The following is a 17,420-nucleotide window of genomic DNA, read 5'->3' on the forward strand; positions in this document are numbered from 1 at the left end:
TGTGAGTGAGAATACTGAAGACAGAAGATATGCTGCTCCCATGTTTAATGTTACATCATTTTAAGTGTGTTATTTTGTCATCTCTGGGTAGTAGAGATGGAAATTTTTGTACTCTGATTAGCAGAGTTTACGGTGGTTCCCGTAAACCCTACCATTTGTGATTTTTTTTTTCTTTTTTCCATGAGAAGATGTTCCTAGTCTTAAAAGGCTCTTCTGGGGCTTTCTAAAATTCATTGGTGCTTGGTGGAGGGTGAATGTTTGTATCCTAAAAATGCAGGTGCATTGAGGTAATGTTTGGCAATTTTGCACTTTAGCTTATATTTTGAGAAAAGAAGAGAAATCATCAATTGGTAAATACTTCTTTCAAATAAAACATGATGAAATAGATGGAAGCTTGGAAAGAACTGTTGGTTTATGGTGCTCTGTTAGGCCTTCTTATTATGTATTATATTTTCATTCTATCTTCATTACAAGTGCTGTGTAGAATTCTTTTTCGTCAGTTGGCTCCTCTGGCTCTCAAAGGAATATATTCATTTTTACCCCAGGAGCTGGTAGGTTAGCTTGTCTTCTCATGAATGTTTCTGAAACGGTTAAACCAAATACCGTTCAGACTTGAGACTCTGTTCATTGTATCGTAATGATTTGTCATACTTGAACACTCCAGTTAGCAGCAATTTAGTGGCAATGCCAAGGTAGTGCAGTAGCAACTGGCTTATGCTGCCATGGCTCTCTCATCTCCCAAGTCCTTTAGTAAGTAACCTTTAGTCAAGGTGTATCTTCTGCTTTCTGCACTGTGTTTCTGCAAGGGAAATATTTAATCTTTTGAAAATCTACACTTAGAATGAAGTATTCTGGTTGAGGTCTTTCATGGGTTTGACCAGTTTAGATGTTTGGGGTTAAACACAGTATACATAAAATGAGAAGGAAATTAATAAAAAATTAGCATTCAAGTCCTTCCCCCAAAAGTAACCCTTGCCTGGCCAGTAATGTAATAACCTTGCCATTTCACTGCTTGGCTAATTGAGTGCCTACTGTTACAGCTGGATTGCAAAGTATCTCTTGAGGTTTTAATAATAGAAGTCTGAAAACCTAAAAATCAGTGGAACTATCCAGAAATTCAAATCCTGGAATAAAACTGTTGCTTATTAGAAATCTATTTCCCCATTGTTTGTCTCATACAGTCTGCTGTTGTCTTGGAAAGCATGAAAAAATAACTTATACCATGACTATTCAAGCAGAAGATAGCAGTGCTACCAACTATGAGGAGAAAAATGGGTGAACAAGGATCAAAGTTATCTAGAAGCATGGGATCTGGTTATAGGATAGGAGTCAAATTCTCATTTGAAAGGTGTGTCTTAATACAAGAATTCAGCATCTGAAGGACAACTGTGTGTGAAGAACATAATTAGCTTGCCATTGTGGAAAGAATTTATGTTCTGGTTTCCTCCAGGTATTGAAGCTGAGTAAAATTTGTTTTAATGAGGTTGTTGCAGATCTTGTAAGTAATATGGGGTAACTGTACAAAGACAGAAGTACCCAACCCTCCTTTATCTTCTCTGCCAGTTTGCTCTTTCAAGTGTTTTTGCTAATGATCTGTGTTACGCATCCAACCCAGTGAGGCTGGTTCCTTTCTTGTCTCCTTTCACACCTGCTTCTCCCTGTCTTATCTGTGTGATCTGTATCTTCTGTGATGACACAGTATTGTTCTAGGCTCTACATGGCAGCTAGCTCTAAGCTTGCATAGTCAGTTCCAAAACCATAGGAAAATAGTGGATAAATAATTCTAAACTGTCGTTGACATGGTTTAACCATGGCTGGCAATTAAGTATCACACAGGTGCTCTCTTTTTCCCCCTCCTGCTCGCGGGCCAGTTGGGAGGAGAATTGCAAAGAAAAGGTAAGCCTTGCAGGTTTAGATAAGAACAATTTAATAATTGGAAAAACCCCACCACCACTCTGATAAATAACTATTTGGAAACTGGGTGTTACTGTTTGTTGTGTTTGTGCATAAGGTAACCAGTCACACAGTGTTTTATCTGCTAAGAACCACTAAAAATGATTTCAGGTATTATTTCAGAAGAATACTTAGAAGGTTTATTATGCAACTGCATCAGTAATAAAAACCAAACAGTGTATATAATCACTGTGCAAAGAGCAGATCTTTCATTATCTCTTAGTGTTGAGAAGAGAAAGGAGAAATTTTTTTTTTCTTTGATGTAGAAGGAGGTTGCTTTGTTTGTTTTTTACTTTTTCTTTTTCTTCCCCTGAAGTTTCGGGGAATGCCGGATTCCCCATCACAAGTTTTATCCCAGTTTTCTCCTACTGTCTTTGACAACTGAGTGTTTATCCAGTTCTCTGACCTTCATATCAAAAGCATTTTTCATGAAATACATTTTTGCATCCTATCCCTAGTAGATAACAAATCCTTACTAGTCATATATGTAATTAGGAACTGTAACTCGGATTTTTCTAAGGTATTGTCTCTTCCTGAAGCAATTATTTAGTCCCTGGTGATAACTACCTTTGCATTCAAAGAGTTACTTGCTACTCCTTCTTTTAAGATTTGTATAAAAATGCTGAAGTTTGTGTCTGTGTGGATCAGAGATCTGGATTAATATCTAATAAAATTAAATAAAAGAACCCTTAGTTGATGAAAAGGTGTGAAGACCTTTTAGAGGTAGTGATTGAGCCAAGTGGTTGGGCTTTTTTCCTCCCTTTTTTTTTTCCAAGAGTTTTTTCTTATAAAATCATAGATTAGTTTGTGTAGTAGGGGACCTTTAAAAGTCAAATAGTCCAATCCCCCTTGCCTTGAGTAGGGACCTAATGAACTAGATCAGGTTGCTCAGAGCCCAGTCCAACCTTACCAGGGAAGGGTCATCTGCCACCTCTCTGAGCAACCTGCTTTAGTGTTTCACCACCCTCATCATAAAATAATTCTTCCTTATATCTAGCCTGGGTCTACGCTCTTCCAGTTTAAAACCATTATCCCTTGTGCTGTCTCTACAGGCCCTATTAAAAAGTCTGTCCCCACCTTTCCTTTAAGTACTGAAAGGCCACAGTGAGGGATCCCTGGAGCCTTCTCCACTCCAGGCTGAACAACCCTGACTCTCTCAGCCTTTCCTCCTAGGAGGAAAATCCTCTGAGCAGTTTTGTCGCTCTCCTCAGGACCTGCTCCAACAGGTCCATGTCTTTCTTGTGCTAAGGGTGGTAAGGTTTCATGAGAGTAGAGTAGAGGGGGAGAATCACCTCCCTTGACATGCTGGTCAGAGTTCTTTTGATGAACCAACCAGGATGTGGTTGGCACGTTGATGGGTCATGTCCAGCCTCTCACCCACCAGCTCTCCCAAGTCCTTCTCTGCAGATCTGCTCTCGATCCATGCATCCCCCAGCCTGTGCTGATAACAGGGGTTGCCCTGACCCAGCTGCATCACCGTGCACATGGCCTTGTTGAACCTCATGAGGTTCATGTGGGCCCACACTCATGATGTCGGGGCTCCATATAGCGATGCTGGGGAAAAATATCCAAGAATCCTGTCAGGGAATGGGAATTAATTGACAGCTTTGTGCAACTAACAATGTGGGGACCGTATTGCAAAGAACTCAGGATTTAGGGGCAGAGGAGCAGTTCCAACAGGAAGAGAGAGAAGTCTCCCAGAAGGAAACAAATCACAATGCAGAGGAAGAGCACTGTTTTAACAGGTGTTACTGAATAGCTGTTCAGAGGGACTCACACCCACATGCACGCAAAAATTTGCTTATTTGTCTCCATGGCTGGACTCTGCTTCTGCATTGCCACATTCTTATAATTTTGTCCCTTCTAGAAAATGAACTCTGCTGTTTCTTAGAGCACTTTAGGATACTGTAGAACTATCTGAGAATGGTATAGGAGTTTAACTTTGACATAAATTTGTAAAGATGTTTTATGGAAGAGTTTTTGAAGAGAACTTGTTACTATCATATCTCTGAAGGATAATCTCTGAAGGATATGAAAAGGATACAGTTCTTTTTTAAAGATTTGAATAAATGCTTTGCAGCATAAATTTGACAAAATTGAAATATACAAGCAAATAAAATACACTTATTACGAAATTTAAGTGTATGTGAAGAAACAAGTCACGTTAGTTTCAGCCTTTCTTTCTGTTCTTTGTCATCTAACTATGAAAAACATTAGTATTCTCAATGGCACGTGAATCCTTGTGCTTTTGGAACATGGACATCATTTGTGACTATTCATTGGTCACAGCTGAACTTGATCAGCAAACGTACTCTGGGGACTCGTTTTTTTTGGCTCTTCGTGGATATCATTGCTGGATTTTTTCCTAATTGAATGCTAGGTTTTTTTCTTCCAGAGTAAAGGAAAGAAAGGAACATTCACCTAGGTGCCTGTTCTCCAAATAAATGTTAAGTGGCATTGCTGGCGTGCTAACATGATGTTCCAAAGGTATTGTGAGAATCTGACTGTTGTGCTCTTGATTTTTTTGAGGCCCTTCTCTTCAGAGAAGGACCTGCAAAATTTTCCACTGTTACATGAGTTGTCTTTTATTGTAAGACACATACATAAAAGGTATTTATTGGGAAATGACTCTGACCAATATTACTGTTTCAAATGCCACTAAAACAGGAATGGTTGTACATTATGTTCAGAAAAAAATTGGTTGACGTATTTATTTATGTACTCTGAAGCTGTAAGAGCTCTTGTAGCATGTCTTGTCTGTGGTGCATATGAGCACTCCTTTCTACAAATAAACCCAGGCTTCTCCTAGGAGAAGGAGAGCAGCAGAGAGCATTAGGCAGATACCCTCCAAATAACGTCATCAACATTATTTTCACAGAACTCATCCACGTCATTTAAAATTAATGTTCATTCAAAATAACGTAGACCAATTAAAAAGATTGTGCTGAAGTAGATAGACTCTTCTTCTCACCAAGAGAGGAAGGAAGAAAAGAGCTTTGCTTTGTGGACTGTAGTGCCTGTCACAGTGTTGATAAAACACCCTGAAGTATTCAGAACACTAGTAGTGCGTAGACCCATTAGGGTGTAGCAGCACTTGGTTCTTCTCTTCCGTCTGATAGTAGGGAATAATTAAGTTTGGAATATGTCACTCTGTGTTTGATCTTCTGGTTGTGGGGAGCTGATGAACAATTTGTGTGATCAGTGTTACTTCTAAAAACTGAGTTTCTTACGTATGTTAATTGAGACAGTGGATTTTTTTGAATGTATGCTCTGGAAGTACTTGCATGGTCCAGTGACTTTTCAAAGTAGAAAAAGTGGTGGAAAATTAGCCTTTTGGAGAATGTACTACAGTTATTTGCAGCAAAGTTTATTGTGAAAGCAAGGATGCTAAACCCTGTTCTTTTCTTTGATTGCTCTTAAATATAAAGCTTTTTAAACCTAACATGTACCCTAAATGCACTTGTGGAGTTTAATCTGTTCTGTTTGCTGCTGGTGGAATTTTTTTAAACTTTTGAAAATTCTTTGACATTCAAGTAAAAGGAAATAACCTTTTCCTTTTTACCACAGATCCAGACGTTTAATGTTGAGGCACCATGCCAGACCGTGGAAGATTTAACGAGTGGGGTTGTGATGGCCCAGGTTCTTCAAAAAATGTAAGGAATTGTTTACTTAATGAACTAAGTTTTATTATTCGTACATTTTTCTGTATCTACATGTGTTTTAGTTCAGTCTTGGCTGGTATTCCATAAGGATGTGGTTTTCCTATGCTTAGATGGTACTTGAAACTGGAACATGACTAATATGATTTTTCTCTGTAGTTTTCAGATAACTAGCTTAAATGAAAAAAAAAAAAGTTTTGTTTTAGGGAGATGTTTATTCGAGGTGAACTTAGTGAAAATAAGTTGGATTAAAACTAAACTTGCAGATTCACACTTAAAGTTGAAACCAGTGCAAGATGAGGTAACTGGTGGCCCTGATTATTGCTTGAAACTGCAGTCAGTGATGTTAGAATTAGTTTCATGCAATAAAACTTCTGTGATAAACTGAATGGAACTGTCAGTTTAGTGATGCACAGTTGGAAGTACTTGTCTTTCTGTTTGTTTCCACTACCTCTTGCCTGTTCACTGGACACCACTGAGATTATATGAGGGTATAAAGAAGGAGCCATCAGGCTATTTATACACAGGATTGGTAAGATCCCACTGAGCCTTCTCTTCTTGAGGCTAAAAAAACAGAACAGCTCACTCAGTCTCACCTCGTATGACAGATCCTGCAGTCTGTTAATTATCTTATTTGCCCTTTGCTGAACTTCTTTGTATGTCCAGGTCCCTCTCATACTGGAGAGCCCAGGATGCAGCACTTCAGATGTAGTCTTACCAGACCTGAGTAGTGCCTCCCTTGGCCTGCTGCCAATGATCTTCCCAACACAGCCCAGGTTGTCGTTGGCCTTCTTTGCTACAAGGACATGTTGCTGGAGCATTTTCAGCTTGGTTTCTACCCAGCTTCTTGTTTGCAAAGCTGCTTTCCAGCCAGTTGGCCCCCAGCATATACTGGTGTATGGTGTTTATTTGCATGTACCTTTGTGAAATGTGTAAGGTTTCCGTTTTTACATTGTATGACAAATTTCCCTCTGTTCCATCATCTGGGTCCCTATTAAAAACATTTAACAGTATCAGCCCCTTGGGTAGGCTGCTAATAGCCTGGGCTCCAGCTCAATTTCATGCTTCTGCTCATAAACCTTTGAGCCTGGCATTTCAGCCATTTTTCAGCCCACCTTGCTATGCACTTACCCAAGTCGTGCTTCATCAGTTTGTCCAGGATGATGTTATCCTGCTCAGGCAATCTGTAGCAGGAGTATATAACAGTGTCACTTATCTTGGTCTGCTTGATCATCCTGACCCATAATTTCTTAGCTGGCTCATATCCATCTGAAGACAGAGCTCATGCATTCCCACTGCTCTCTCACATGAAGGGCATCTCCCTTGTCACTGCCTTCTCAGCTTGTTCTTCCTAAAGAGCCTGTATGCATTCATGGCAGCAGCCTTGTCATGGGAGCCATCCTACCATGTCCTCATGATCCCAGTGAGACTGTGGCCTTGTAACTACATGCAGAGCTCTGTTTCTTCCTGTTTGTTTTCCATGCTGCGTGCATTAGTGCACAAGCACTCCATATAAGCATCCAGCCTTGCTGAGTCTCAAGAATGAAGCTTTCCCTGGAGTGTTTTTCTGTAGGCCTTTCCTCATTTATGTGCATATGCTTGGGGTGATCCCTCTTCACCCAGAAGAGGGTGTTTTGTTGACTGGGAGGTATCTCTTGTTCACATTGTCCCACATTCTTTGTTTTTCAACAGAGTCCACTACTTTGTCACTAAATGTTCCTTTCTCTATTTTTCCTTCTACAAAACTGGTCCAACCAGGTTGGCCAGCCTGTTGGTGAAGATACATTTGCCCACCACAGTCAGGTGGATCCCATCTCTTCAAAGCAGTCCTTGATTCTCAAAATGATTCAGTGGCCATTGAAACTAAAACCTTGCCAACACCAGTTCACAACTGGTTGTTGACCTGCAGGATCTGTCTGTTCCTCAGAACCCTCTCACTGACTGATGCAGCTGGGAAGAACATCAGTTGAGCCTTTACCATAGCTTCGAAAGCCACATAATCACACTGTACTTTCCAGGTTTCCATAGCTGTACAGCTTGTGCCAATTGGAAGAGCAGGAAGAGTAATTGTGTAAGAGCTGGACAAGCTTTGGCAGTCTTTCAACAATTCCAGGAATTCAAACCCCTAGCAAGCAGCAACCGTTCTTAGATGGTGTTAGTCAGAAGATCAGGGTCCTCCATTGTGCTAACTCTTGCCACTCCCCTCTTGTGCTGCAGCATGGCTCGGGTTTGGTGGACACAGATGGTTTGTTTGACAGAGCTCCTGACACCGTAACTGCTGTGAGGACACTGAATCTGTTCTGTAGGTTCAGATCCTCAGGAGCAGGAGCCTTACTGCTAGTGAGAGAAGTTCACAGGAAGAATAAAAGGGGGACCAGAGGAAGTCTCCATGTAGTCAGATATTTCAAAGTAACACTTTTAAGCATGTGGTTCTGAGATAGTGTTTTCAACTGATGAAGTGATGTTTCAAAAACAGATGTAAAATACAAATATTACATTTCTGTAGCATGATTTTAAAATATTTCCTGTACTGCCACTGAACACAGAAATTCTTTACTTTGCCCAGTTTATATAGTAAAGATCACCTAAACAATTTATAATTCTTTCTTTATGCTTTAGGTAATGATTTGAACCTGACAAAATTAGTGTTTGACTATCTTACTTTCTGATAGTTGTGTTTTAGATTTAACATTTTGCTTACTTGTGTAATGGATACGGAGAATCTCATGCAACAATTTAGCAACAAATATTGCTAAATCTTGATTTAATTCTTGTTGAGATAAACTTTGAAGAGCAACAGCAATCTGATCTTGGATTGTACAATAGGAATCACAGAATATGGTGAGTTGGAAGGGACTCGCAGGGATCATCGAGTCCAAGGATGATGGCCTGAAAGGATACCCCAAGAGTCACACCTGAGAGTATCATCCAAATGCTTCTTGAACTCTGTCAGGCTTGGTGCTGTGATCACTGCCCTGGGGAGCCTGTTCAGTGCCCAACCACGCTCTGGGGGAAGAACCTTTTTCTAATATCCAATCTAAACTTCCTCTGACAGAACTTCAGGCCATTCCTTCAACTCCTGTCACTGGTCACCACAGAGAAGAGATCAGTGCCTGCCCCTCCTCTTCCCCTCCTAAGAAAGTTGTAACTGCAATGAGCTCTCCCCTCAGTCTCCTCCAGCTGAACACACCAAGTGCCCTCAGCCGCTCCTGACACGGCTTCTCCTCAAGGCCCTTCACCATCTTCATTGCCCTCCTTTGGACACTCTCTAACAGCTTCATATCCTTCCTGTATTGTGGTGCCCCAAACTGCCACAGTATTCAAGGTGAGGCCGCCCCAGGTCAGAGCAGAGGAGGACAATCCCCTCCCTGGACTGGCTGGTGATGCTTTGCCTGATGCCCCCAGGACAGGGTTGGCCCTCCTGGCTGCCAGGGCACTGCTGACTCAGATTCAACTTGACATCAACCAGGACCCCCAGGACCCTTTCTGTGGCACTGCTTTCCAGCCTCTCATTCCTCAGTCTGTATGTTAATATATGAACAGTCTTTGGGGGAAAGTATTATTGCTGCCTTTTTTTTTTTTTAACCAGAAAAGTAGAAGATAAATAATGTGTAATAAGAAGTGTAACAGAAGATTGGTCTAATTGATTTTTGAAGTAGGGCTGCAGAATAGCCAAACATTGTTTGTTTTCCTGGATGTGAGAGATTGGAATATAGGTCAGATACAGGGATCAGCATTTGTATAGCTGAATAGAAAACTAATCAGAAGCGTGTTGACAAAGCCATTTTAAGTATTCTTTCTTTAAAACAAAAACAAATTCAACCCTACCAATGAAATCCTCTTTATGCTTCTTTGAAAAGGTACCACAGGAAGAATGTGTAGGGAATTAGGGAATGTTCAACAATTTGAAGCAAGTCTAGAGCAGGCTTTTGCAGTCTACCTTTCTTTTTATGTAAGGAGCACTGGCAGGTAGAGAAATGTGTAAGAGAAAGACTTAAGGTTATTTGGAAAAGTCATGCAGTGACATTAAATAGCAAAGAGCAAGCACAGCCTGAAAGCAGCAGATCACTGCAAACCTGTCATTTGCAGTGAAAACTTGAACACTTGTCTTTCACATGAAAATCTGTCAAAAAGGTAATCTTCAAAGGGCAAGTTTATTGTCCTGGCTGCAGACACAAAAGTGAAGTGCTGTTACTTTTATTCCATTGAGGAGGGTAAAGTACTATTTTTGTAATTCATGTTCCTTGGAAATTGGGTGTTTTTCAGTATAGCTGCCTCCTATTTGAGTCTCTTTATCAGTATGTGTTCTTTGAGCCTACTAGTATTAAGAAGTTAATTAGATAAAGGCTGAAATAGCAGATTAATATATCCAGTGAGAATTTAAAAAAAAAAAAAAGAAAAAAGTTCATTAGGAATGAAGAAAATATTGTCAATGAAGAAATCAAATTAAGTGAGGCAGAGCAGTGATGAAAATTTAAAGATATTGGGGTGGTCCTGTGCTCTTAATGTATTTCCATAGGAGAGTGAGGATAATGTTTGTTCCAGAAAACCTAAAATTTTGAAAGTGAACTGTATTATTTCTGTTTTTTTTTAACCTCTACCTTAATAGGAAGAGTTCACTGGTACTTATGAGGAGAGGAGGTAGCAGTTTATCGTAAGGAACAGTTTCTGAGAGACCCCTAGTTTAGGGAATTTGTTGTTTTAGACATAGAGAAAATGTGCACAATAAAGAACTGTAGGATTTATTGTCAGTAAAATTAAAAAGGAGGAACATTGCTTATTCATCAGCTGATGAAAACTAGCTGTGCCTTGTGCCAAGTGTTCAGAAGGGGCCAAAAGCTTCTTCCATTGTTCTGAATTCTTTTGTACATAGTTCTCAATATTTCTCAGATTCAAAGTAGCAGCCCATTTGTAGGTAAGGGCCATTCAATCACAACAAATTTATCAGAATTCTTTGTAACAAAGCTGCTGCAAGAAAGGAAGAAAAGGTTGCAGCAGAAATTACTAACCCCTTCAGAAGCTTTTCACTTCTGATGTAGTATGTGGTAGAAAATGGCAGAAATGTGTTCTATGTAACCAAGCATGAGCATTTTGCTTACAGTCGTTAATAAAGTTATTGGTAAATCTCTGAGGGACATTTTCTTTCTTTATAGCATAAACCTTTATCTTCAAATTTCAGGTTAAAGTACCATTGAATGAAATTCTCCAGTGCTGACTATATTGTCCTGGAGGAGGAAAATCAGCCTAAGCTTAAACTTACTTTTTTTTGTGTTATTCTGTAAGATTCACTGTTTGTTTGTTTTCAGATGTGAAGGTTATTGGTCCTGACTAGCAGTGGTATGAAATACAGTAAGATAAGATGCCTGTACTTAATCAGTGTGGATGATTATTTTACAGAGTGTTGTTGTATTCCAGGAGAAAGATTGGAAGCCAAAGATGTTTAAACTGTCTATGAGTAGACTGTCTGCCTAAAATCATGTAGCTTATGCTGGTAGAAGTGCCATAGCTTGCTTCTGAGTTGCATCCTTATTCTCTTTCTTTCTTTTTTTTTTTTAACCTTCTCAGATGTTCCTTATATTTTTACTGTCCACTGGTATCCCTAGAACAGCATAATTTCCTGTTTTATACTATGTTTTAAAATTTTCCTTTCATCTCACTCTGGAGACTGTTTAGTACCAGGTATCTCTCTTGTTTTGATTCTCCCTTCCTGTGTCATACTGGCCTTGGTAAATGTAAGAGATGGTATGTATTTTCATCTGTGCATCGTGTCCTCTTAATGAATTATTCATTTGATATATTATACATTGCAGCACACTGTGTATGTTTTGACACATGCAGAACACAAAAGCCATGCTAATACATTATTGCTGGGGGAGGGAATTTTTTGTAAACAGACGTTTCTTGAAGCAGTTTACTGTACCACTGTCAAAATGAGTAATAATCATGAGTTATACTACATGCTCTGTGGGTTGGTTTTCTTCAGAAGAGTATTTCTGTCTCTTGGCATCTGTGATATGGAGAGATGACTGCTTAAATAAAGGAAAATTTGCATACAAAATAAGGTGGAGATGGTATAAATGAGCACTGCTGAAAACATCACATGAAGTGATAGAGCATTATCAACAGTGCTCTGAAGAAAAGTCCCAATTATCTACAGTACTATTCAGATACTAGGCAGTAATCAACTGATACACAAATACCTTTCTAAACCTGAAAAGTTATCCAGTGCAAGAGATGGTCTAAGTTTGGATCTAAGCTCAGGAACTTATTGAATTTAAAATACTTGGTTCATGAACGAGTCATCTCCTGGTAATGGTGATGTTCCATCCACTGCCCTTGTTTAGTGCAGTGATTCTTCAAAATGAGATGGCAGGTTTAGCTGTGCAGTTCTCAACACACATTTTTTGTATTTCCTTAGGTGATGCTTTTTCAAACAACATAAGAATGACACTGTTGTTTTCTAATGACACAGACTAAGGCAGTTAAAAAATTCTGAATATGATTGAATCCTGATTCCCAAAAATTTAGCAGAGGAAAACTTGTTTGCAGCAAGGACTGTGAATGACCTAACATCTAGAAGCCCCTTTTAAAAAGTATGTGTAGAAATCCTTGTGGAATAGCTTTTATTTCAGATTTGATTTCCAATAGTTTGATATATAGAGAAAGCATTTCTGTTGGTATTAATCATGAACTTTAAATTGGACTTTAGAAGACAGAAATGAAATTATAAGGGCAGGTGATTTATTTGAAGGAAAGAATGATCTCTGTATTTTCTTGGTGTTGATACCCAACCTGTTGCTTATCTGCTTATTGTATTCCTGGCAAAGTGTTTTTCCAGTATGCGACTAATTATTGTGCAACCTGTATGAAGATTCTCTAAGGGGGCAGGTTTTGGTGCTATTTTGACAACTGTTATATGGGCATGATTTTGAATGGGTTGCCTGTGAGCTGCTGGACCCTTGGATGCTTCCATGAGATTTGTATAAATAAAAGTAAAAAAACCAATAGGATCTGTGGAAGAGGACTGCCACACTGAGCTTAGATTTAATTCTCAGGGACCTTCCTTACATATGTCTGATGACATATATAAAGGTTTAGGTAGCCTATGACTCCCATCAAGACTGTAAAAGGTGGTTGCTGATCCATGTGTTATTTTTACAGTAGTAACTGAGAAAAACTGCCTGTTTTCTTTTCCTGAGGCTTCCTGAGTGGAGTGAGTTAGATCTAACCCTGAAATTAACAGCTGATGCTGTTATTGATGCCCTTATTGTTGCAAATTGGGTATGCAATATCAGCTGTCCAGTCAGTCCGAATATAATTTTGCTTGTGAGAGATATTGGTTATGCTTAGCCATGTTGCTTCTTAGAGTCTTTATTTAGCATGAAAATGGTAAGTCAATTTTCATGGCACTGCAGCCTTGAAGTAGCTGGAGATGTAAGTGATCAAGTGCAACCTTTAAAATTATAAGATACAATCCTTAAGAAAGTCCTGTTGATCTTTTTTGCTGATGAAGCACAAGTCATACCTGCTTTCTCAACCACATGAATGAACATTTTGTGGTTGTGAGTCTGTTTTTAAGCCAGGCTTACTTGTGTGTTGTGAATTCCCAGAAGACCCATTTATTTGAGAGATAGTAGGGTGGTTTTTGAACTCCACACCTAAAATGGGGCTTGAACTTGCATGTTTTTTCATTACTGTGCAGGTGATTTTGTTGTGATTGAGTGGAAGTTAGGTGAATTAATACTTTTTAATTGAGGCTTTTTGCAAGGAGAGCTAGTTGTTTCATGTGAAAGCTGAATGTGAGCCTTCTTCGTATGTTGTAGATCTTACATGTGTTTGTATCAATTTTATTTTTAGCTTTACTTGTCTTTTCATGGCAGAGAGGCCATTGAAAGCTATTTGAGAACATTTATTTCAAAACCAGGTGAAACTCTGGATAAGACATTGCTTTTTCTATTTAATAGTTTGATTATGTCACCCGTGCTAGAACTGTACTGCTTTAGAATGGAAATAATTTGGAGACATCAATTTAACTAGTAATTAAAGCTGTTCTTCCAGATATATGTTTGCTGATGCCATATTAAAGGAAAGGAAATATGTCGTAATCTTCACCAGAAGATCTGTAACAAAATGTGTAAAAATAGCAGTGGGAATGTATCAGTAGAGAAACATTGCTGTCTGTGATCTTTCTCCATTACTGTGTATTGTAAATGTAGTACTGCTTGCAGACCTTGGTGCATTGTGAAGACATTGTGGGAAAGGTGGAATACAGGAGATGCTGGGCATCAGGTACGAAGTGTGGCTGCAAAGTCTGTGCCCTAATAAAGTACTGGTGTAATTGCTGGTTTACAGTATATATGATATAAATGTTATTTCACTCTCCAGGCATGTTCAGAGGTTTCTTGAACTTTTGCCAAGAGATCTCATGGCATCTTACCCCTAAAAAAAGAGCTCAGTCCAGAACCCTTCTATCTGTAGAGGGTACAGCAGTAAACCTAATAGTAATCAGTGGAAAATGCAGAAGTATGAGTCCAGAAAAATAGAATATTTCATGTCGAAGTGTCACCTGGCCTACCACACTGACTCTTAAGAGCCTTTTGCTAATAAAAAAAATAGAACGGTGAGCTTTTTTTTTTCACTCTGAACTGTATTATCTTTATATGTTGGATGAAATATGAACCATTCCTTATATTATATTGACCTACTCCTTTAACTCTTCTCACTACAGCATATGTAGTGTTCAGTCTCAAGCTTTTCATTTAAAAGTTGAGTAGTTGTAAGCAGTGTACAGCAGTAGGGATCCGTAATATGTGGAAAAGTATTTATTTTTAACACTTTCCAGGAGTACAACTAAATATTACTCCAGCACCAGAGGAGAAATTAGAGGTAGGATTTATGGAGGAAAAAGCGGCATAATACGTTCCAAGTACAGCAGCTTTGTCAAAAGCATTGATTGCCCATGGCACACAAATGAAGCTATGCCATCACCAGGGTGCAAGGTCTTAGAAAAATGAGTAGTAACAGGATTCTGAACAGCTATATTCAGGCAATGTGTCAGACAGAAGAGGTAGTCATTTAAATGACCTCAAGCCTGGGATTGGGGCTTAATGACTAAGGTGTACTCACAGTTTCTCTAACCTGTTTTTAATGAATACTCTACACTCTTTGTGTTTCAGAGACCCTGCTTACTTCGATGAAAATTGGCTGAACAGAATCAAAACAGAAGTAGGAGATAATTGGAGGCTGAAGGTATTTGAATTACTTTGCTTGTCTGCGAATCTCTATTTCAGTCTTTAATACAGTATTGTGCCTAAACACTAGCATATTTCCAGATTAAGACCTTGCTTTATAGTACATAATTTTGAATTTTCAACTGTTTTAGTTACATTTATTCGATTTTAAATTTCTTATGTTGTTTTAGGACTGCACAGTTTAGCAAAGAAAAGATATTTTGAACTTGTAAATAGGTTTTGGTGATTTAAAAGGAAAATATTAAAACAAATTTTATGCATCAATTACCTCTCTTGTTTTTCAGATGTTGAATGAAAGATTTTTCTTTTTAATGCACAGTATGAAAGTAGCTTTAAAAAAGGAGCTCTGAGAAGCAGCTGCATAAAAAGAGGAGCTTAATAAGCAATATATTTAAAGAAAAATGGCAAAGTGTTTCTTCCTTTTACTTTTTCATTTCTGCAGAACTGCTGAGCTTTAGGAGAGGAAGTTGCGTTTTTTCTGTGTTTCTACTCAGCATGGTTTTCCACCACAGTCTTTTTTCTGGGTCATTTGTATCACTTGGCATTCTAGTACTTTCTCTGCAAACCTTAAGGCAATCAGGTTTCCAGTTCTATGACTGAGGAACATTTTGCTTTAGAACCCAAAGACACAGTTGTACATGTAGTGTAGTTTCTGAGTAGTTTTGTTCAGAGAGTGATCTATGCACCTTTCTGAATTTCCATTTTTAGCCTGACTAATTGGGAAAACAGAGCAGTTATGGTTTGACTGTTAGTTCATGTTTCCTGTGTTCCAGCCACCAAAAACCATTCTGAGCATCTCAGGAATGGCTACAGCTGTGAAATGCTTTAGTACTTGCAGGCATTGTCAGCATCACTGGCTGAATTGCCTGAGACAAAGATGGAGCACACTGCTGCTGTGTATGTTTTGATTTAGTCAGTAGACCTATCGGCATGGTCTGTGCTGTCTGGCCAGCTGTGTGCAAGTCTGGAATGCTTTAGAATGTTTTGTCTAGTAGGGCTGCCAGCAAAAATGTGGGTAAATTGATGAGGATATATTGACTGATGAATAAAGGGCATCATCCCTAAAAAAGCTTTAAAACTCTTTTGAGTTCTGCTGCATGTAGAGCAGTTCATTTAAATGACCTTTCCAAAGAAGTGTATGGAATTGCAAGTGAACAGCTGGATACAAGATTTTACTTTTCTGTAAAATATTTCTTTGGGTTTTTTTTCTAAGTATTAATTTTTTAAGTCTTTGCTGTTAAATGTGGAGAACAACAAATTGAGAACTGTTTGTTATAATAGCATTTCAGCTGATTGAAAGCAGAGCAGCAGCTTCTGTAGCTGTCATATGGAGCTTGAGGAATAAATATTTTTTTATGTCTCCCACCAATTTGGCAGATGCAAGGCTTAGCAGGTGTGAAAAAAAAAAAAAAGCTGAGCAATCTAGTAACTTCCTTATGTGACTGACAGTGGAAAAACATCGGGTCAAATTTCAGTTTCTTTCTGATGTCATTCCATCTTGTTTTTCATGTATCTGTGTAAACAAGAACTAAAGACTTATTATTTTTTTGTTTAAAAAAGATGTATAATCCAGCTTTTTGTACAGCACTTCCCTTTTCATGAAGAATACTAGAAGACATAAGTGTGATACTTTAACTCTTATTTTTTTAACCAGAAGAGTAATCCTATACTTTGCCAAGTGTTCTTCTTTATATGTGAGTAAACATTATTAGTAGATGTCTATCAACCAATCAGTCATTTATAGTCTGGCTTGTGGGAACACTTCAGTCTGTGCATTTCTATTCATAGAATCATTTAGGCTGGAAAAGACTTTTAAGATCATCAAGTCCAACTGTTAACTCAGCACTGCCAAGTCCACCACTAAACCATGTCCCCAAGTGGCACATCTACACATCTAAATACCTCTGGGATGGTGGCTCCACCACTTCCTTGGGCAGCCTGCTCCAGTGCTACATAACCTTTTTGGTGAAGGATTTTTTCCTAACAGCCCATCTAAACTTCCCCTGGTACAACTTGAGGCCATTTCCTCTTGTCCTGTCACTTGCTAACTGGGAGAAGACTGACCTCCCCAATCACTGCAGCCTTCTTTTAGGCGTATGTTTGTTACTAGATGTAACATGTAGACAGCATACTTGAATGACTCCATATTGCAGATTTCCTTTCATGTTTTAAGAAGTGCCATGAGAATTGATAACTGGATTACCTCACTGCCTCACAAGTCGTGATAATGACTGCATTACATTCCTTTTGCTGAACACAGTCACTCTTTGCCTCTGACACCATATGGTATAATAGTCACCACATGTACAAGCTCTCAGTGAAGGAGCCAGTCTGGGAGGGGAACATATATAAAAACAATCCAAAATGTAACGTGCAGGTAGTTCTGCTTTGTGAAACTGTGGTTAGGAGGGCCTGCAGAGGTAAGTGTAGGCCTGACACAGCCCTCCTAATCACTGTTGATAGAAGTACTCAGAAAATGATAGAATCATAGACTTATTAAGCCTTGGAAAAGACATTTAAGATCAAATGTAACTGTCAACCTAGTGCCACTACCATG

At 38.8% G+C, this 17,420-nt stretch overlaps 1 protein-coding gene across 5 annotated transcripts in view; it reads left to right on the forward strand.

The window, feature by feature from the left end:
• The first annotated feature begins 5,525 nt into the window (after window positions 1–5,525).
• Window positions 5,526–17,420, forward strand: part of HOOK3 (hook microtubule tethering protein 3) — a 69,790-nt gene continuing 57,895 nt past the window's right edge. For 4 of the 5 annotated variants that reach the window (XM_018085953.1, XM_018085955.1, XM_008933716.3 and 1 more), the window contains exons 1-2: window positions 5,526–5,606; window positions 14,789–14,861. In XM_018085953.1, the coding sequence (XP_017941442.1) occupies window positions 5,584–5,606; window positions 14,789–14,861 (96 nt within the window). In that variant the 5' untranslated portion in view covers window positions 5,526–5,583. The remainder of the gene's footprint in view (window positions 5,607–14,788; window positions 14,862–17,420) is intronic. The other variant, XM_018085954.1, reaches the window with a different exon arrangement.

Source organism: Manacus vitellinus, unplaced genomic scaffold (genome assembly GCF_001715985.3).
Source record: "Manacus vitellinus isolate BGI_N305 unplaced genomic scaffold, ASM171598v3 scaffold_9_pilon, whole genome shotgun sequence".
NCBI lineage: Eukaryota > Metazoa > Chordata > Aves > Passeriformes > Pipridae > Manacus > Manacus vitellinus.